At 40.1% G+C, this 23,231-nt stretch overlaps 1 protein-coding gene across 1 annotated transcript in view; it reads right to left on the bottom strand.

Moving 5' to 3' along the window:
• LOC103697928 (UDP-D-apiose/UDP-D-xylose synthase 2-like) overlaps window positions 1-22,680 on the bottom strand; it is a 33,008-nt gene extending 10,328 nt beyond the window's left edge. Inside the window, exons 1-3 of the mRNA XM_039118340.1 lie at window positions 22,201-22,680; window positions 21,930-22,022; window positions 21,730-21,837 (exon numbers count right to left, since the gene is read on the bottom strand). Of these exons, the coding sequence (XP_038974268.1) occupies window positions 21,730-21,837; window positions 21,930-22,022; window positions 22,201-22,488 (489 nt within the window). The 5' untranslated portion in view covers window positions 22,489-22,680. The remainder of the gene's footprint in view (window positions 1-21,729; window positions 21,838-21,929; window positions 22,023-22,200) is intronic.
• Between the last annotated feature and the right edge of the window lie 551 nt (window positions 22,681-23,231).

Here is a 23,231-nt window from a genome sequence, read left to right as displayed (position 1 = left end):
CTAGATGGGATCTATCGACCTTGATAGATTAGGAGTGATCCTATGTGATTTATGAGACTGAGTTCGATAAATTTCTGGCCAGGTATTTTGGAAAAAGAGTTTTCCATATCTCGAACTGGAAGTCGTATAAATTTGACATATGACAGACGATAGGGTTTGACGAGATATCCATAACCTCCATCACGTCGGAATCCATGATAGAGGGACTGTATCATACGCTAACTGCACCAAGAGGTTCAGATATTCCATTCTGCTGGGTTGCCACCATATACTGGCTAGGTGTCACTAGTGGATTGTGAGACTCGAAAGCATTCACTTGGTGATCAGTGAACCCTAAGAGTAGAACTGAAATCGTTTCAGTCCACTGAAAGGAGTTTCAGTGATATTGAGATGGAGATCTCAATATTTCTCACTACCAGTCAGAATAGAACCTACGGGGTCATACACATAGAGGATTTAATTAGTCAGGACTATCATAATTGTGATTTTAGAATCATAATAGAAATCAATCATCGATATGATTGGTGATTGAATTAACCCACAAAGTGTTAGTGCGTTAATGGAAGAAAAATTAAGTGGAATTGATTGCAATTAGATTGCAATTGGGATTGCAATTGGGCTGATTTAATGAGCCAAATCAAATTGGGTTCGACCCAAATTGATTTGGGTTCATGATTGGGTCAATTGATTAAAACCAAGGTTTGTGCGGATTTTAAAGACCACATGTCATCATAGGATAAATATGACTTAAGTCATGTTCACACTATGCGAACTTTAAAGTCCACATGGCAATCGTAGGATGCAAGCTCCCAAATCAATTAATTCTCCTAATGAGATTAAGAATCCTAATGTGATTAGAAAATTAATCAATTAATTAAATAGACACATGTGATGCATCTATGAGCACAAGGATTGGACACTTGGCATTAATCCAAAGGTGGGTTATAGTCCCATACTCCTAATAAGATTAGGAGCCCTAAACCCAATCTATAAAAGGGTAGTAAGGGAGAAGTTATGAATTAATTCTCTCCTCTTCCTCTCCACGCCTCCTCTTCTTTCTTCCTCCTTCTCCACGGCAGCAAGGGGTCTTCATCCTCCTCTTTCTTCCACGGTAGCAAGGCAAGGAAGATCCACGTGCAAGGTTCCTCCTTCCTCTTCCTCCATCGCGAGCAAGGTTGAAGAAGAAAGGATTCTTCTTTAAGGAAGTATGTTGCAGATTTTTATCTTCTAATCTATATGATAGTCATGAGAGATTTTTGCAAGGAGCTAGCACTCTGGTAAGACCCTATCTCAGATGATTAGATCCTCGTGTGAATACCTGTAGAGGCCGGACAATTGTGTGGCTCAAACAGAAACCTAGATAGATCATCAAGCTGCGGTGTTCTTCATCTACAGAATTTTTAAAGATGAGATCTTCAAATTAATTTCTTCTGATTTTAGTTTCAGTTTTATGAATCTTAATCAACCTTCCTCAGATCCTAATCTCCCCTCCCTAATGAATTCAAAGATCTTCTGGATTTGGATCCAGAAAAATTTTTGAATTCTATGATTCGAGACGCGTTCATGCGATGAACGACGTCCCGTTCGAATTCCGCTGCGAACGTCGCATGCGAACGGGGCGTAACTCAGCAACTGGCACATCTAAAAGTTTGATGGGTTACTGATGCCAAAAATAGATGAAAAAATGTCCAATAATTAGCATGAAGCATAGCCCATTCCTATTGGAAAACCTTATTTGTGTCATGTCATGGTACTTACCATAAGCAACAAAGGTTTTAGGAGGCATAATAATAAAAATATTGATAGGAATATATAGAATTATGATCATGTGATGTAAATTATAAGCACAAATATTAAGGTAAAGCTCATCCAGATACAAAAACGTTTGGCCCTTAGCTTCCAAAATCATAAGCAGATGCAATTGCAACGGTAAGGAAGAAAATATGCTAAAAGCACTAGAAGTAAGAAGGCACATAGGAAGTGATTGCTTGTTTGGCTGATCCAATAAGGCCTAGACAAGTTTAAACTCGGACTGGCAAATTCTAATACCATGTCAAAGAAAGCTGATGTGTTGGACTTCAAAGGATAGAGCAACAGAGTTTGATACATGTGATGAAAGCTAGAAGGGGCTGGGACGGTGCATATGGCAGCGTTATAGAATTAGAAAGGGGGGTCATCTAACACAAGAATCTCTCAGGTTTATGGAAAGGAAGAGAGCTTTGCTCTCTATTACATGTTGGGTTAAAGTGGGTCCAAATCTCCTAGATTGCGAGAAACAAGAGGTTCTGACCCTTCTATCCAGGCCTTGACAATTGTTTTGGACGCTAGGACCAGGCTTAAACAACATAGTACAGCCCATTTGCATCTAAACTTGTCTAAACCATAATTGACTCAGACCTAAACCACATTGTGGACCATCCCATGTCACACTCGAGAACTAAGTCTACTTTTATCAAAATTCACTTTGTTGGGGTTCCAACCCAGAACCCCATGCCTTGAAGACAAATCTGCAACCAATAAGCCATATAGAAAACAACTTAAACACCTTAGAATCAAACACTGGTGATGAAAATGCCCTCAAGAAACTATCTCCACCTCTGAAATAAGTCTTTTGGGAAAGTTTAGTGCATAAATGAAGATATTCAGAAGAATTTGAATCAGCAACAACTAGGTGCCCCCTAAACTGATAACAATGAACAAAGCCCTGATTTGTAGTTCTCCTATGTCAAGATTGTAAAATTACAGCTTCTTATAAGGCCATGTACGGCTTGCTGAATTACGTTAACACTAGGGGAGGATGCCTACAATGCCCATTGGATATGACCTATTTTCACACTCCTATAGGTGATATTATTCAATGTGAAATATCTGAACTGGACCAAAATAAACCATGAAGAATATTTCGTAACCATTATTAGCAATTTTCTTAAGGGTTGAACCATCTTTGAGAAAGCACCATAATAATAGCCATGCCAAAATGGAGTCAAAAGACAAGTTCTATGTCAGTGAATGCCGTCAGATATTCAGCTAAAGGGGATAGTTTTCTTTTTGTTTTTGTGGCATTAACTGGAGCCTCATTGTGTCAATGTTTTATGAAGCTAAGGGCTTAATTTTGATTGGGCAATGAATCATATGTATAGATATTTGTTTTGAGCAAGTTTTCGAGCACAAACAACTGGTTAACTTTATAGACACCTGCCGAGCTTTTTTTATATAATGAATGCTGGGTAAAATAAACAGTAAAGTTTGTTCTCTTATATTTCCCTTGAATTCATAGTTTTAAAAAAATGCCATCTGGCATCATGTTTGGGTATGTTAAAAAACATTTTTTTGTAAATTAGTGCAAGATGTACCAAGCGAAATAGCCATCGCCATCTACCTATCTTATTTTTTGACCAATCTTAATCTCTTATATTTATATTTATCTTTTTAGGTTTCTCCTTTTATTTATTATTTATTTTTAGTTTATTATTTTTGACCACCTTGACCTTTGTACCCATATAGGTACCCCATGCATAGGCACCCATCTAGCACCTAGGTGCTAGGCAGCCCCTTGACCACCTCTTTGCATCTCACTAATGTGAACACCCGGTTCTGTACCACGTACAAAAATTATTAAAAACATATCACAGAAACAAATTGATTTGATATCATATATTCATTTCTATACAGGTTTGCAATATGCAGCATTACCAGTTTAGTAAGGCCTTGAATTTGTCTATAACTTGACAATTGACTGAAAACTAAAAATGACAGAGCAATGTATGTTTGCAGGATTGTTAACACTTCATGTAAAGGAATTCAAAACTGGCCACGGATATATCAAACAAGGATTGGTTATTATCAGTATTCTTAACTCTGCCTATATTTTGAACATAGCCAGTCCCAAGCCTGGATAAACAAAGAGGGTTGCAGTAGATTCATGGCCAGCATAAAACTATAATCACATCCTATGAACATGAACCTGCTTGCATCTAACAGTCCCTTAAAACAATGCTTCATTTCAGATGTGGACCAAGCCAGAGAACTTTTGGAGTGAGTTGAGGCTTCCATCTCTGTCTCATCTCCACCTAGCAGCTTTCTCATATAAATAATTTCTGGCCATCCTATAAACAGCTCTTATGCAGGCAAACACCTGCAGCCAATTAGCAAACAGACAGCCACCATAATCTGCCATTGTTTTGCTGATCTTAACCACCTTTCTTTGAGATCTTTCAAAATCTACCAGCCAAGACCGCATACCTTTTTTCATGGTTAACTGCAACCTTCAAACCTATCTCAAATCAGTCCCAAAATCTTTCCTGAGCTTGAAATCTAACTGCACCATCCCCTTTTTCACTAACCTGAAATAAAGTTGCTGTTTAGCCCTCTGTAGGCCCCTTTCCAGTGAGCACTCAAGACAGAATGAAAGTGCCACTATATGGCTGTTTCTGATGACATGCATCAATAATTATTGCAAAGGTGGAGACTACCCCTAGGACCCATTAGAGATTGTTTTAGTGCTCAAACTTAGAGGACTGATTTATTTCTTTAAACACTTTGCCTAGCATCATTGGGGAGTGCATAAAGGTGATCCTGTAGATTTGCCCTGCATTTTGTGTTTTCTAAGCAGGAGCAGCAGCCACAGCAGCAGATATGTAACATTTGAAGTAACCTGATTACACTGATCTTATAATGTAAGGAACTGGAGGATTAGCTGAGAACCTAAAAATATGTAAATTCACTTGAAATCGAGGCCTATGCCTGATTAATAAACTTACTCTAGGCAAATGACATGACGAGATGCTTACCAAGCAACCTAATGTCCAACAGTTTCCCAGTGAAGGCACATAACTAGACATGTAATGCTTCGGAACTCCTCTTGTACAAAGCACAGATACTCTAAAACAAGTGCCAAGCAAGTATTGAATACATATTGGATATGGATACTCTGATACAGGCCCAAAACGCATTCAATACAGGAAATAAGTATCCTCATTATTTTATTATTTTTTGGAACCCGGATACTTTTTGATATACTTGGATACTTCCGGTGTACTCCTAGGATACTTTTAGGGATATGGATACTTCCTAGATACTCCTAGATACTCCTAGATATTTAAGGGAAACTTTTAGTGTCAGTAGAGTTATCAAGCTTAAGACAACTAAATTCTGAACCAAGATTTCTATCTAGGTTCAATAATCTTAAAGAAACAATGATCTGAATTTAGTTAGTTCATGTTTTAACTACTAATTTTTTGCTGAATTCTTATTTTTTTTCTTCCTATATTCTCATTATTTTTTCCCTAGGATGCATTTGTCTTCTAATTATGTTGCTAGTTTGCTGGCTACTGCATGTACTTCTAGTATAACAGATTTAGAATGTTATTTGTATTATATTATATATGTCTATTGCCTACTTATGTTTTTGATTAATAGTCAACATTTTAGTGATGGACATTGTTGCTGCCGATCTCCAAATTCGCTTACGTGTGCTACTTCCATCGATCTGCAAGACAACCAAAGGGGGTCATCAAAAGGCTTGTTGGATTGGCTCTGGCTAAGCCCTTCAATGCTTAAGTTAGAAGGAAATAGTGGAAGAAACGTGTGGAGTGATTGATTATAACCCTATTTGATTTTGATGAGCTCAAAGCATTTGAGTATATCTTTTGTTTACTAATGAATTCAATCAAGTGTTTCAGTGAAAATCTTGTCTAAGTGTTTCTAGATTTGGTTCAAGATATTTTGGATAAGTTAAGAAGTCAGTTTGAACCAAAGTCTGAGACTCGAGTCGACTCCGGGATATTACGAGTCGACTCCAAGCGTATCAGAAGCACTGGCACGGGCTCGAGTCGACTCCGGAACATTACGAGTCGACTCCGACTGAGAACAGACAGATGAACAGAAAGACACAATTTATAACCTGTCAGCGAGTCGACTCCTGAAGTGCGCGAGTCGACTCCAATGCTTACCGAGTCGACTCCGGAGTAGTTTGAGTCGACTCCAGGGAGTTACAGACAAAAAGTCAGAGAGCAAGTTTCGACCCTGAGAGCCGAGTCGACTCCTGAGGAACGCGAGTCGACTCCGATGGTTGGCAGGTCGACTCCAAAGAAAGCGAGAGTCGACTCTCAGTTGTATTCAAGGCAAAAGTCAGAGAGCAGTTTTCGGACACTGAGATCCGAGTCGACTCCCGCAATGCGCGAGTCGACTCCGAGACAACGCGACCCCAAAAAGACAGTAGACCAAATTGTTGTCTCTGAGAGCCGAGTCGACTCCAAGACAGCTCGAGTCGCCTCCAAGGCAGCGCTACACCAAAAAGGCAGAAGACTGAGTTTCGGAAACTGAGAGCCGAGTCGACTCCGGAACAGTTCGAGTCGACTCCAAGACTGGATGAGCCAAAAGACAGGAGATAGGGAGTTCGGGCTCTGAGCGCCGAGTCGACTCCCAGGACTGTCGAGTCGACTCGAGTGGGCCAAGTTGAAAAACAGCTCCATGAATTCCATGGGATGAGCCGACTCCAAGAATGCCAAGTCAGCTCCAGTTTTTGGCGAGTCGACTCCGGGTTAAGTCGAGTCGACTCCCAGTCGAGGAGGTCACTTTCATTCAAATTCGGAACAGTTGCCGAGCCGACTCCAGAAAAGCATGAGTCGACTCCTGTTACAGCCGAGTCGACTCCAGATCGCGCGAGTCGACTCCGACCCCAACGGACACATTGTCAGGATGTACAGAGTGTGCAGAACGAGCAGAAAAATGTGTCTAACGGCTAGTTTCCGTGGGGGATGGCTTAAATAGCCACAGAGGACTGTAGCAAGGCAGAAATATACCATTCCACTCAAAGAAATCAAGCATCCTTTCTCCGCAAACTGATTTCAACGGAAAAGAAGGAAGAGGGCCATTAACTCCATTCAACCGACTCTTTCCAGCATTAAAAGAAGTCTCCTCCTGCCTTCAAGTCTTCCAGATTTTCAAGAGGAGACCCAAAGTTCAAGAAGCCCTTCTCTTCTCCAACTCAAACGTGTTTGAGGGCTCTTAACTTTACTCTTATTAATATCGCTGTATATCTGCTTTTTAGAAGCTCTGTTTTTTTCTATTTGTCTTTGTTCTTTCCATCTTGTCCTTACTTGATTCAATCAGGGGATTGAATCAAGGGTATATAGGTTTGTTGGTGAGCCTAGGTTGAAACCAACGGTGTAAGGGTTCGATTGTGATCCCGGAAAAACAATCGGGGTGGTTCTAGTCGGTGAGCCTGGGAAAACCGACCGAGTTCGTTGTGACCTCGTAAAACAACAAGTTTGGTTGTGAGCTTGGAAAACAACCGGCTGTAATCCGAGGGGTTATAGTGAATTCCCAAGTGAGACTTGGGGAGTGGACGTAGGAGCAAGGGTTAGCTCCGAACCACTATAAAAACATTGTGTTTGTGATTGCTTGTGTCTCTCTCTCTTACTCTCATTTCACTCACAGCACATAGCAACTAATTAATCATCTTGCAACAGTATTAATTAGTCATCCACAAACGTTTTAATTGCAAAATTATTTTAAAACCCAATTCACCCCCCCTCTTGGGTTGTCTATCTGGGCAACAAGTGGTATCAGAGCCTAAACTCTTCTACCCTAAGAGTAAAAGATCAAAATGACAACCCCATTTGGATCTTCCCACATTGAGGGTCAGTCCACCCAAAGACCCCCATTCTTTAATGGATCCGACTACTCATATTGGAAGGCTAGGATGAAAATATTTATCCAAGCCCAAGACTATGAGATGTGGACCATTATATTAAATGGACCATACATCCCATCCATCTATGTAGAGGGTGTCACTGTACCCAAACTTGAAAAGGATTAGGATGACCATGACATGAGAAAGGCACAACTCAATGCCAAAGCAATGAATGTGCTTTACTGTGCATTAGATAGGAATGAATTCAATAGGGTCTCTACTTGCAATTCTGCAAAAGAGATTTGGGAGAGACTCGAAGTGACCCATGAGGGCACGAATCAAGTCAAAGAATCCAAAATAAATATATTGGTTCATAAGTATGAACTATTTAAGATGGATTCTAATGAAACAATCACTTGCATGTTCACTAGATTTACTGACATTGTCAATGGCCTAAAAAGCCTTGGCAAAAACTATACTAACAGTGATCTTGTCAGGAAGATTCTTCGCGGTCTACCAAGGTCATGGGAAGCCAAAGTGACGGCAATCCAAGAAGCCAAGGACTTGAACAAGCTACCACTTGAGGAGCTTCTTGGATCCCTAATGACGCACGAGCTAACAATGAAGCAACACAGCGAAGAAGAGTCCTCCCATAAGAAAAAGGTAATAGCTCTCAAATCTACATCATCTAACAAAGACTTGTCTTGCAGTAGCAGCAGTGAAGAAGAAGATCATGAGGGAGATGATGATGAGGCTCTTCTCGTGCGTAAGTTCAGAAGATTCATCAACCGGAAGAAATCCTCACATCAAAGGAGAGGCCCCTCAAATTTCTATCACAAGGATAAAGGTAAGGAAAGAAAAATGAGGGGATCGGTTGTTATGAGTGCAACAAGCCGGGGCACTTCAGAGCTGAGTGTCCCTTGCTGAAAAAGGGGAGCAAGTACAAGAAGAAGAAAGTCCTCGTCTCCACCCTATCGGACTCCGATACCTCATCATCATCATCGGATGAAGAACAAGAAGAAAAGGCAAATCTGTGTTTTATGGCCAACGACAATGAGGTAACATCCGCACCACATTTAGATTTTACTTTCGATGAATTATATGATGCTTTCAATGAATTAATGGATGAATACAAAACAATAAACGTTAAAAACAAAGAACTAAAAGTAACTAACCAAACTCATCTCCGTAAGTATGATTCATTAGTTAAGGATAAAGATGTTCTTATCAAAGAAAATGCAGAACTTAAAACAAGCAACCAAATCTTGATACAAAAGAATAATACCTTAACTAAAGAAAATGAAAGGCTGAACAAAGAAACATTAGAACCCAAAAACAATAAACATATAAATGAGAGTCTCACAAAAGAACTAAATGATCTAAAAACAGAAAAACAAAAATTGACACTAGAACTTGAAAAATACAAGCCCATTGTAGAAAAATTTACATATAGCTCAAAAAAATTAGAGATGATACTTAATAGTCAACGAGCTGTATTCAATAGAGCGGGTTTAGGGTATAAACCTAAAAATAAGCAAAAACTCCTTAGTAACTTCTTTGTTAAAACAGGAAAAAGTAAAACTAAAAAAATAACCTGTTTTTGTTGTGGAACTTTAGGACATAAAGCAAATGTATGTGATTATAGGAAAGAAAAAACTAAAAGAAAAATTAAAAGAATTTGGGTTCCAAAAGGAACCAACACTACTAACCATGAAGGACCCAAGAAAACTTGGGTACCTAAAACTATATGATTTGCTTGTGTAGGAGTGTCTTGCAGCCAAAGTCGACAAAAATTGTTGGTACTTGGACAGTGGCTGCTCAAGACACATGACGGGTGACAAGGATCAATTCTTCACCCTTGAAGCTAAGAAGGGAGGTGCTGTGACTTTTGGAGACAATAACCAAGGTCACATCATTGGTATAGGTAAAGTACAAATTACCCCTTCAACTTTTATTGATAATGTTCGATATGTTGATGGTCTTAAGCATAATCTACTAAGCATTAGTCAATTGTGTGATAGAGGTTATGATGTTATGTTTAAACCATCACTATGCATCATAACAAACCCAAATGACAATAGTTTAGTTTTTAAAGAAATAAGACGTGGAAATGTGTATGTTGTAGACCTTGAGGATCTTGCCAAACATAACCCATGTTTAGTTGTTAATGAAACTAAGGAAAATGATGCTAGTTGGTTATGGCACCGTAAGTTAGGTCATGCAAGCATGGACACCATATCAAAACTAGTTAAAAGAGATTCCGTGATAGGTTTGCCAAAACTAAAATTTGAAAAGAATAAAATATGTGAAGCATGTCAATTTGGCAAACAATCAAGGAACTCCTTTAAATCTATAAATTGTGTCTCTACCTCTAGACCTCTAGAACTACTACACATGGACCTATTCGGACCAACTAGAACCACAAGTCTAGGTGGAAATAAATATGGTCTAGTTATCGTAGATGATTATTCTAGATACACTTGGGTCATGTTCTTAGGTCATAAGGATCAAGCATTTTCAATTTTCAAGAAATTTCATAAAGAAGTAACAAATGCTAGAGACACTTCAGTCATAGCTATTAGAAGTGACCATGGAACCGAATTTGAAAATCATTTATTTGATGAGTTTTGTAGTAAAAAGGGGATAACTCATAATTTTTCTGCACCTAGGACACCACAACAAAATGGAGTTGTGGAAAGGAAAAATAGAACTCTAGAGAAAATGGCTAGAACCATGTTATGTGAAAGTAATCTCCCTAAGTACTTTTGGGGAGAAGCCATAAATACCTCATGTCATATATTAAATAGAGTTTTATTAAGACCCATTATAAAGAAAACACCTTATGAACTTTGGAAAAACAGAAAACCAAAAGTGAACTATTTTCATATCTTTGGATGTAGGTGTTTTGTTCATAATAATGGGAAAGATAATCTAGGAAAATTTGACTCTAAATCGGATGAGGGTATATTCTTGGGGTACTCTACAACTAGTAAAGCCTATAGAGTCTTTAATAAAAGAACCCTAGTTATAGAAGAATCCATACATGTCGTTTTTGATGATTCTAGTGATATCTCTTCTAGTAAGAGAGTTAATCTTGATGATGATGCTGAAATTCTTGAAGAAAAGATAGATGAGATGACATTACAAGATGATAATCAAAAATTAATTGGAAATGCATCATCAAGCCAAGAGGCTATTATGGATCATGAGCTAACTAAGGCTTGGAGGTTTGCTCACGGGCATCCTAAGGAATTAATTCTAGATGATCCATCTCAACCTGTTAGGACTAGAGCATCTCTTAGGAACTTAAACAATCATCTAGCTTTCGTTTCACATTTTGAGCCCAAACACATAGAAGAAGCTGAAAAAGATGTAAATTGGATAAATGCAATGCAAGAAGAATTAAACCAATTTACTAGAAACAATGTATGGAATCTAGTTGAAAGACCTCCTAAATATTCAATCATAGGTACCAAATGGATATATAAAAACAAACTTGATGAAAATGGAATTGTAATAAGGAATAAGGCTAGACTAGTAGCAAAGGGGTATAATCAAGAAGAAGGTATAGATTTTGATGAAACCTTTGCTCCTGTAGCTAGACTCGAGGCAATTAGATTATTATTAGCATTTGCATGTTCTAAGAATTTCAAGTTATTTCAAATGGATGTAAAAAGTGCATTTCTAAATGGGTATATTAATGAGGAGGTGTATGTAGAACAACCTCCTGGGTTTGAGAATCATCAATACCCTAATCACGTGTATAAACTTAACAAAGCACTTTATGGTTTGAAACAAGCACCTAGAGCATGGTATGAGAGGCTTAGCAAATTCCTATTAGAACATGAGTTTTCTAGGGGAAATGTAGATACAACATTGTTTCTAAAGAAGAAAAACAAAGATATGTTGTTAGTGCAGATTTATGTTGATGATATTATTTTCGGTGCTACTAACAATCGCCTCTGCGAAGAATTTGCTGACTTGATGCAGAGTGAATTTGAGATGAGCATGATGGGAGAGCTGAACTATTTCCTCGGGCTTCAAATCAAACAATCTGAAGAAGGCATCTTCATCAATCAAGCCAAATACATCAAAGAGATGCTTAAGAAGTTTGATATGGAGGGAAACAAGTTAATCAGCACCCCCATGAGCTCATCATGCAAATTAGACCAAGATGAATCAGGTAAATCTGTAGATCAGAAGTTATATAGAGGGATGATAGGATCTTTATTGTATCTTACTGCAAGTAGACCTGATATCATGTTTAGTGTTTGCATGTGTGCTAGATATCAGTCTAACTCTAAGGAATCTCATCTAATTGCAATCAAGAGAATCTTTAAATACCTAATAGGAACAAAGAATATAGGATTATGGTATTCTAAAGAATCTAGCCTGAACTTAATAGGATACACAGATTCAGACTTTGCTGGATGTAAACTTGATAGAAAAAGCACCAGCGGGTCATGTCAATTCCTAGGAGAAAACTTAATCTCATGGTTTAGCAAGAAACAAAATTCGGTTGCATTATCTACTGCTGAAGCTGAATATGTTGCAGCCGGGAGTTGTGCTCAAATCATGTGGATCAAACAACAATTGGAAGATTACGGCATTAAACAGGATAAAATTCCCATTAATTGTGATAATACTAGTGCCATTAATCTAACTAAAAATCCAATTCAGCATTCAAGAACTAAACATATTGAGATAAGACATCACTTCATAAGAGATCATGTAATGAATGGTGATGTGACACTTCAATTTGTTTGCACTAATGATCAATTAGCTGATATCTTCACAAAACCCTTGAGTGAAGAGAGATTTAGTGTACTTAGAAGAGGATTAGGAGTGATTGATCCATCCTAGTGATATTCTCTTCTAGTTCATTGATTTTGATGATTAGATTGTGGTTAATATAGAGTTTCTTTTCAATGATCATCAAATCAGACCATAACTTAGTGATTTTCCCTCATTCGGCACGAACATAGCATGATTTTTAGGTGCGTGCCAGAGTTCGAGACGACTCGAGTAAGTTTCAGAGTCGGCTCGTAAGGGGGAGTCGACTCGCATATTTACGGGAGTCGACTCGAGATCGATGGCAGCAGAGGGGGAGTCGACTCGCATACAGTCGGGAGTCGACTCTAGGTCAATAGGCGCATAAGGAGAGTCGACTCGCGCATATTTTGGAGTCGACTCGAGGTCGAGTCGACTCAAGACTTACAGGAGTCGACTCGCAATTGGGATCCGACTTTTTTAACCCTAATTCAAGCATTTACTCAACACTTCTATTCACCGCCGCCACTATTCACAGACCCTAGAGTCGTCTCCTACGTCGTCTCCGGCCACCCTTAGTTTTTTTTTTCCCGTCGACCTTCCTCCATCCATTAGCGTTTTACCCCATTTTAGGTCGACCATGCCTCGTAAAGTCGTTGTCCCAAGCCGGAAGAGACCCCAACCCGCGACCGGTGCCGAGAGACGTTCCAAGGCTCGGAACGATCCCGTGAGGCCACAACCTCCGGTTCGTTCCCCGCCGAGGGAGGTTCCCTCGAGGCCGTGCGCCGGGAAGGCGGTCTCCACCGGGAGATACGTCGATTTTGACTATCTCTCCCGGGAGGGCTTTACCATAGGAGAGAGATTGCGGGCCCAGGGTTTAGAGTATTTTTGTTCCTTAGATCTCCCCACATACCCTGGCCTAGTTAAAGAGTTTTATGGTACTGTCCATAGGGGCAATGGGGGAATAGAGGGAACTGTAGCCGGTGTCCCATTGTTTATTTCCGAGGATTTCATAGCCCAAATCCTCCACCTTCCACAAGTAGGGGTAGCTCCCACACACCCCGAGGATAGGACTGAGGCCCTTACGGCCATTCTAGGATATCCACCCCAGTCCCCCTTAGATGAGGTGTCCGCTAGCTCACTTTCTGTTGAGATGCGGCTCCTCCTTAGCATCATCTCTAGGACCCTCTTTCCGAAGACTGGCCGCTTCGATTTTGTTTCTGAGAGGGACCTAGCCCTTATGTTCTACATCCTCTAGGACACCCCAATCAACTTCCCGAAACTCATTTATAGATATCTATGTAAGCCACTAGATAGACCTAGGCTCACCCTCCTCTATGGCATGCTATACACACTTATCTTTAGGGAGGCCGAGATTCCTATTCCTGAGGGGGAACCCTCTCGCGCATTGCGATGGACAGATCGCATGCGTCCGGAAACCCTACACAGGATGGGGTTTCGTAAGGTAGAGGAAACCTGGGTTAGGAAATCATCTACCTCCACACATACTTCCAGACACTCCCCCAGTCCTAACCCTGATTCTGACTTCCCTACCTTTCCCTCCACCTCAGCTCCCACCACTTCAGCCGGACCCTCCTCCTCAGCTCCACCTACTCAGCCCATGGAGGTTCGCATTTCTCCTGAGCAGCTCCGGGAGTTGCGGCAGGAGATAGTGAGGGATCTTCGGGACGACCTGCTGAGGGAACTCCGAGGTCCAGCGACTGCTCCCTCCCCTGCACCCTCTTCTGCATTGGTTCCTTCCCTGTCAGCCGTGACCGAGATGACGGCCCATGTGCGGGAAGAAATCTACAATGTCAGGAGCCTGGTACAAGCCCAGTTCTCTAGCATAAGCGATGTCACGAGCACCACTCGGAAGATGCGCGATGACATCCGACATGACATGGGCACCACTACTCAGGGGGCCGAGCGCTTGGCGAATGTGCTCATCGCCAAGCTGGACACACTTCAGCAGACTGTGACCGAGCACGACACGACACACAGCAGGGCCACCTCGGCCATTATCAGACAGTTAGAGCACGTCACCAATGCGGTCACCCTACTCGCGGAACGAATGCCCCGGGGAGCCGCATCCTCCTCGAGGAAGCCTTAGCTTTTTTTTGTATTTTGACTTGTATTTACAGCTTTACTTATTGTATTCACAACTACATATACATCAATACAATGAGTAGACAATTTTCTTCAATATTGTGCACATTTATCTCTACTTGCTTGTGTGTTCTGCTTACCTCCTTTTTGATACAATGACAAAAAGGGAGAGAAATATTTAATAGATATGTAAAAGGAATCAAAACAAAGTTGAATGCATATGTTGAGGGGAAGAATCTGAATTTTTTTTAAGAAAGCCAAATCATTATATCTATATAAGCCAAACAATTGAGTGCATGACATGAAGGCTTATATAATTCCAAATGAAAGGGGGAGCTTTAACTCCAAAATTTATTGTTTCACACCTTTCAAGTTTGGATAAATTAAAAAACCAGACACTTGAATTCATTTATAGATTTCATTTCCTTGTTTATTGAGCAATTCACTTTACATATACTCAATGTTTTGTCATCATCAAAAAGAGAGAGATTGTGGAGTGATTGATTATAACCCTATTTGATTTTGATGAGCTCAAAGCATTTGAGTATATCTTTTGTTTACTAATGAATTCAATCAAGTGTTTCAGTGAAAATCTTGTCTAAGTGTTTCTAGATTTGGTTCAAGATATTTTGGATAAGTTAAGAAGTCAGTTTGAACCAAAGTCTGAGACTCGAGTCGACTCCGGGATATTACGAGTCGACTCCAAGCGTATCAGAAGCACTGGCACGGGCTCGAGTCGACTCCGGAACATTACGAGTCGACTCCGACTGAGAACAGACAGATAAACAGAAAGACACAATTTATAACCTGTCAGCGAGTCGACTCCTGAAGTGCGCGAGTCGACTCCAATGCTTATCGAGTCGACTCCGGAGTAGTTTGAGTCGACTCCAGGGAGTTACAGACAAAAAGTCAGAGAGCAAGTTTCGACCCTGAGAGCCGAGTCGACTCCTGAGGAACGCGAGTCGACTCCAATGGTTGGCAGGTCGACTCCAAAGAAAGCGAGAGTCGACTCTCAGTTGTATTCAAGGCAAAAGTCAGAGAGCAGTTTTCGGACACTGAGATCCGAGTCGACTCCCGCAATGCGCGAGTCGACTCCGAGACAACGCGACCCCAAAAAGACAGTAGACCAAATTGTTGTCTCTGAGAGCCGAGTCGACTCCAAGACAGCTCGAGTCGCCTCCAAGGCAGCGCTACACCAAAAAGGCAGAAGACTGAGTTTCGGAAACTGAGAGCCGAGTCGACTCCGGAACAGTTCGAGTCGACTCCAAGACTGGACGAGCCAAAAGACAGAAGATAGGGAGTTCAGGCTCTGAGCGCCGAGTCGACTCCCAGGACTGTCGAGTCGACTCGAGTGGGCCAAGTTGAAAAATAGCTCCATGAATTCCATGGGATGAGCCGACTCCAAGAATGCCAAGTCAGCTCCAGTTTTTGGCGAGTCGACTCCGGATTAAGTCGAGTCGACTCCCAGTCGAGGAGGTCACTTTAATTCAAATTCGGAACAGTTGCCGAGCCGACTCCAGAAAAGCATGAGTCGACTCCTGTTACAGCCGAGTCAACTCCAGATCGCGCGAGTCGACTCCGACCCCAACGGACACATTGTCAGGATGTGCAGAATGTGCAGAACGGGCAGAAAAATGTGTCTAACGGCTAGTTTCCGTGGGGGATGGCTTAAATAGCCACAGAGGACTGTAGCAAGGCAGAAATATACCATTCCACTCAAAGAAATCAAGCATCCTTTCTCCGCAAACTGATTTCAACGGAAAAGAAGGAAGAGGGCCATTAACTCCATTCAACCGACTCTTTCCAGCATTAAAAGAAGTCTCCTCCTGCCTTCAAGTCTTCCAGATTTTCAAGAGGAGACCCAAAGTTCAAGAAGCCCTTCTCTTCTCCAACTCAAACGTGTTTGAGGGCTCTTAACTTTACTCTTATTAATATCGCTGTATATCTGCTTTTTAGAAGCTCTGTTTTTTTCTATTTGTCTTTGTTCTTTCCATCTTGTCCTTACTTGATTCAATCAGGGGATTGAATCAAGGGTATATAGGTTTGTTGGTGAGCCTAGGTTGAAACCAACGGTGTAAGGGTTCGATTGTGATCCCGGAAAAACAATCGGGGTGGTTCTAGTCGGTGAGCCTGGAAAAACCGACCGAGTTCGTTGTGACCTCGTAAAACAACAAGTTTGGTTGTGAGCTTGGAAAACAACCGGCTGTAATCCGAGGGGTTATAGTGAATTCCCAAGTGAGACTTAGGGAGTGGACGTAGGAGCAAGGGTTAGCTCCGAACCACTATAAAAACATTGTGTTTGTGATTGCTTGTGTCTCTCTCTCTTACTCTCATTTCACTCACAGCACATAGCAACTAATTAATCATCTTGCAACAGTATTAATTAGTCATCCACAAACGTTTTAATTGCAAAATTATTTTAAAACCCAATTCACCCCCCCCTCTCTTGGGTTGTCTATCTGGGCAACAAAACGAATGGAAAGAGATACTAATAGTATGTTGTCGTTATTGTGTTTACCAGTGTCGTACCTTTAATTCGAGAATTTTGGGTCCATATAGATGGAGGGCTAGAAAGTTTTTGAAGGCCCTACTATAACATATCAAAATCATGCTATAATCGTTGGAATTGCAGTATAATCGCCTAAAGATTTGGCATACCATAGAAGGTTATTATAGTAATCTTCATCCCCAGCTTGATGGAAGGAATGCCCTTCCACATAGGGTGGGCAAACCGTCACCCAAGGTGAGAAGATTCAGGTCGATCTGGAATAGACGCCGAGCTGAAAGAATGTTCACTCAAGTTGCGGGGCTTCATGTCGGGTGACATGTGACCTCGCAGGTCTTCTGGTATGCTCATCCCGTTTCTCAAATCCATCGATGTAGACTTAGTTTGGCCATGCGGAATGCCATATCAATTCTAAGTTGAACCAATCTGGTCATGCCATATCATCAGGCTCATTTTCCACCACAGCAGCCATGATGGTACATCTTGTGGACCATGCTAGTATATGCTAGTAGAGCATTATATGGAGCATAAACCATGTCTTTATGAAGTATCTTATAATTTGAGATGTTGAATATTGTTATATGGTGTTATATGCTAAACTAATCATGCTTGTTGGATGGCTATTTAATACATATGTAGGGAGAGAAGATTTTTTGAGCATACAAGAAAAACAAATGCATTTACTTATTGTTGTACATTTGACATATCATATCCTATTTTTTCAAGAATTGTTTGTATTCGCATATCCATATCCATGCTTCCTAGCTCCTCATATACTCTTTATATTTACGATCTATTTCACAACTTGCAGTGTTACCAACACAAAAGCATACGTAAACTTTATTTGCACATATTGCTCGTATCATATAAAATGCAAGTCATGAGACAAGAAAAAAGTTAGAAGAGTAAATGCACCATAATTACATTTATAACAAAGTGCACAATTAAGGTAAATAGCAAGAAAAATGTGAAGTGTTGAGGGCTAAAGATCAGTTTTTGCATAGCAAAGGAGACACAAGGAGAGAGAATTGTCCCTAAGACTTTAAAGATGGCCACTATGATCCATGAAACATTTAGAAGAGAAGAAAAAGCCACATAGTTGTTGTCTGGACTAAAATCAAGTTACTTTACATAGCACAGGGACAGGTCCAGCATTTTTAGCTCATACCTGGGGGCCATGGAGAGGTTTAGCTTTGCTCATAGTTATTTGGTTTATCCGAAATCTACAGCAATTTAGTCAACAAAAGAGTTCTAAAGGAGATTTTAGGAAAAGACTCGAAGGCATCTGAGTAACCATCTATCCTTCCATATTACTAAGCCAAGGTTTCCAAAAGAACAATGTTATGGGTGTCAATTAAGAGACATTATGTTCTTCACAATAAATGTTCGAACCTACTTTCAATCTCTCTTTAGTTCATTTTTCTTTTACACTTTCCCTCCTTTGCATCAGACAACCCTTGGTGTGCATCTATTCTTCCTTTACTTGTTCTCTTATATGGAATATAGAGGACAATAGAAAGCCACGTAGTAGTTGTTTTAACCAGCATCAAGTTTCTTTACACATCCTGGGGACAGGTCCAGCATCTTGCTCTCATATCTAGGGGCCATGGAGAAGTGTTTGTAATGGCTCATAGATTTTGGTTAGTCTGAATATACAAAAATTTAGTGAGAAATAGTCCTAAAGGACATTTTACGAAGTAGTTTGGAGGCATCCTAATAACCATATATCCTTCCAAAGCATTATGCCAAGATTTCAAAAAGAATAATGTAATGGTTATCCAATAAGAGATTTTGTCCTTCAAAATACCCATGTTCCACCCCACTTTTCTATAATCTCTCTCTATCTCTAATTCCTTCTTTTCCACTTTCCCTCTTCTGCATCAGATAGGCACTTGGTGTGTATCTTTTGTTAGTTGACTTCTTATTTTCTTATATGGAATATAGCAAAGTAGATTGAACCAGATTGAACCGCCTAGGTCAACCCGTACCGAGCCGACTCAGTCAGAGACTAGATCAGTTTGCTTATTAAAATCGGGACTGACCCCAAATCGGCCGGAACGAGCTGCAATTTGCAAGCCAAAATAAGGCGTGCTTCTTCTCCCCAATTTTATTCCTTCTATGTTTTTTGGCGACAAAAATAGCATGAAATTTACAAAATAAGAAAATATACCAAAATTTTTGATTTGGGCTTAATTTTATGATATGTTGTAGATCTATAGATGATCTACACGATAACATAAAAAATTTTAATTTTTAAATTATATATAATTTTAAAAAATTAAAATTATATTTATAGATTAAAAAATAAAAAAATATAAAGAGAAACAAACTGTAAAATCAGAATCATAGTTAGGGGCATGCAAGCTACTCTCCATCAAAATTTGATATCCATTTATTCAAGTTTTGATGTGATCATGGGCATAGTAGCCTAGGCCTAAATTTGGAATAAATTAAAAAATAAATAGCTTTTAATACATGCCCAAAGACCTAGAAAAATATATGTAGCATTTATTGTTGGGTTCAACATGGATCTGAGCTAAAATTAATTTTTTAAAATATTTATATTTAAAAATTATTTTTAAATTTTAAAAATAATTAAAAATAATACAATTAATATCAAAAATTATGAAAAGTTAGTAGTGCATATTACATAATTCAGAAGTATTTTCTAAAGTAAAAATATATTTTTCTGAATTTATGATATTTGAAAATATTTTTTAAAATTTAAAAATTATTAAAAAATATATAAATAAATAAACAAATATATATATATAATTAGTATTTAGATAAATCAGATGTATTTTGTGAAGTAAAAAAAATATATTCATCATAACAAAATTTTACTATTTTTAAATAATTAATAAACTGACATATTTGATAAACCTACAAGAACGGAACCATAAAAGAACAAGGAGCTAGAGTGTGACATTTATTGGAATCATAGATAAATGCTCTCAAGTCGGCACTATTAGAAGTGCAACTAGTACAACACAGAGTTCAAAGGATGTCTATGCGCCGAAAATGCCCACAGGATGTTCGGTATTTAATGAAGAAGCATTTCGCTGATTTCAGAGCAGCGAAAGAGAAGATTTCGAAGAAAGCGGAGGTGAGTCGCCGAGCGGCAGAACCACCTTTCTATCTCTAGAAAGTTAGAAGAGGCGTCCGCTCCAGATGACGAGGAATAGATCTAGACTGTAATGCAGCCGAGTCTGAATGATCAGTGATAGCAAGATGAGATGGCCAGGCATATAGCTCGATTTGGGCCCTGATACTACAAGTTGGGCTTCGATTCTGCAAGCAGCAGAATAGATCCAGAGTTTAGGAGGACCTCTCCAATCAGAAAGGCCGTTAGCAAAGACAGTGGCCATATTGCATCTATGCTAGGAGCTTGTGATAGAAAAAAAGTCATCCAGAAAAATTCCATCATGAGTCACCATTTATGATTTAGATCCACGTGCATTCTCCAACAAAGATTTAAAGTAGTAGAGGGTTGACACAATGCTGAAGAAGGATACAAAGAAGGATATATGATGAGCTATTGAATTTTGGTTATACTTTAGCCACATCCCAGCGAATGTAGCAAACAATACGTACTATAAGCCTGTTATTTCTTCCATACAAGCTGCTGGTACCGATGTAGATCCTCCAGGACTGAAAGACATCTATGGTGAGCTTCTTAATAATAATGAGAAGCTAGAGAAGTGGTCCACATATGGACTGATAGTAATTTGTGATGGTTGGACCGGTCCCACCAGCCAGAGTATTATCAACTTCTTGACATATTGTGATATGAAGATTTTCTTCCACAAGTCGGTTGATGCTTCCAATCAGGTGCACGATAATGGATCACAAAATAATGGCCTACATCCTCAGATTGATAGAGGTGATTGATCAGGTAGGAGAGGAGAATATTGTGCAGATCATCACTAATAATAGGCCACAAAATAAAGTTGTCGGAGAGATCTTGATGGAGCGACGGCCATTACAGTGATTGTAACTTTTGTAACCATTATAGCTAACCTCTCAAATTATGCCCCCTGACATATAAGCCAATGAAAAAATATTTTCAAAAATTAGGATCATTTTCAGTTAAAAGGAAGGAAGGAAAGAATATTGATTCATGGTACCCACCAGAACGTAGTTTTTGAGCAAGCATGATTGATGACACAAAAATTACAGTAAACTAGATCCATGGAAACACATGCAGATAGCTTGCACTGTGCAATCATCATAAGCTTATGCTGCAACAAGTCATGTATACACAACAAGATGCATTAAGTCATGTATATAAGACAAACAATTATCGATAAGGTCAAGGAATCATACATCATAATGCTCAACATTTACCGGATCAATAAGCATTTAAATGCAGATGGTTTGGTTGGATGAAACCAAGCAATTTACAAAAGAATTTCATACGGAATCAATAATTCTTGGCAAGAAAAAGCATTAATTTCATAATTAACAATTGAATTACTGCATTTTTCCCATTATAAGATAAAGGGAAGGATATCGAATGCACTTAATTATAAAGAGAAAATCATATGCATAGACTAATGATTCCTTATATACAAGCTCAAGAGACAACAGGCGCTACAACTATAGGACACACAAAAGAGATTGGTGCCACGTCACAAAAAGAACTATTTCTTCAAAGATCAAGATGAAAGCGAAAGATAACGACACCAAAATCCAAAAAAAAAAAAAACACCTGTCGCAGCGGATGATCCTTTGAGAGGAAGAACCCAATCGTCTTCCCATACACCTCACAAGTCGAGAAGTGAATGAGACGTTTGCCATTCTCCGAGCAATACTTGACCTGAACCATATCCATTGCCAGATCCACATCAAGAAGCACATTCGAAACAAATAGAATTGATAGAACATGAAGCTACGAACAGCAAAACTTACCACTGGAAGGGCGTCGATGAAATTGCTGTATATAGTGTCGAGAGGACGGGTGTTGTAGTCCGCCGGCGTGCAGATTGCCGCCAGATTGATAGTCTGCACAGCAAGAACTGATATATACTTTAAATACAGATCCACTTCAAACAAGATCTTGGAATGGGTAAGTTCCTGACCAAAAATACAAGGAAACAGATCTAGAAATCCAGATCCTCCAGCATTTGTGTGGAGAAGGAGAACGAGATCTGGAGAGGAGGGAAGGGGAAAGGGGGCGAACCAGATCAGACATCTTGATAAGGCCTTCGAGGCGGGAGTCATTCTTGATGTTGAGGCGGTGGAACTGGATCCGGCCGTCCCAGGGGTGGCGGCCGCCCTGCTGCTCCGGCGGTGGGGGGTCTAGGAGGTGCTTGATCTTGTCGTTGTAGACGTCGACGGCGAGAACGGTGTGAGGGGTCTCGGCCATCAGTTTCTCGCAGAGGTGGGAGCCGATGAAACCCCCGGCCCCAATCATGCAGATCGTCATCGGTTTGATGAGATTCCCGTCCAGATCCACCCTCGTTGCCATTGCTTCTTTTTTTTCCTTTCTTTTCTATCCAAATCTCTAATTCAAATCCCTTCTCCTCTACTGCTACTTCGTTCGTTCGGTGGTTCGACGGATCGAATGCTAGAGCTATATAGTGCCCACCACAACGGCGAGAGAGGGCGGGTCGTGGAAGCGAGCCGAGACAAGGAATATGAGCGGCGAGGCGATGGGCAGATTGGGCACGTGCGGAGATGCCGAGTTAGCACGGAGTGCTGTTCTGCTGCCCGGGCCCGGTGAGGGAGGCCTCCAACCTTGTGGCCAAGCTGTGGTTGCCCCAACTGGCGGGACCGGTGACACGTGGGAATTGCGGATCCAGGTGAACAGTGTATCAGCTATGAACCGCCAAGATCGTTGCCACTACCATTTAATGAGGCATCATACATCAACAACCTCTACTAGGAAAAACCAGCATTTTGGCCTCATCTTGTAGATGATTGTAGATGTTGTGCTTAAGAATATATGCCTTTGATACAACTGAGATTCGTCACCCTTTGAAATCTCGCCTACCAGCTCAGTCCATTGATCAAATAATGATATGTGTCACAAGAAATGGGCAGCTGATCAAATCTTCAAACGATCAGTACAATAATAGCATGATTGGTTATAATTTAGCACGATCTCGATGCATCCGAAAAGGAATGGCATAACTCGCAAAGCAACGAATGAAAATAAAGTTAGGCTACTTGTTTGTAAATAGCATGACTTTGACCGTAAAGATCAGCACA

Source organism: Phoenix dactylifera, unplaced genomic scaffold (genome assembly GCF_009389715.1).
Source record: "Phoenix dactylifera cultivar Barhee BC4 unplaced genomic scaffold, palm_55x_up_171113_PBpolish2nd_filt_p 000336F, whole genome shotgun sequence".
NCBI lineage: Eukaryota > Viridiplantae > Streptophyta > Magnoliopsida > Arecales > Arecaceae > Phoenix > Phoenix dactylifera.
The sequence above is the reverse complement of the archived record's forward strand: the minus strand, read 5'-3'. Positions and strand labels throughout refer to the sequence as shown.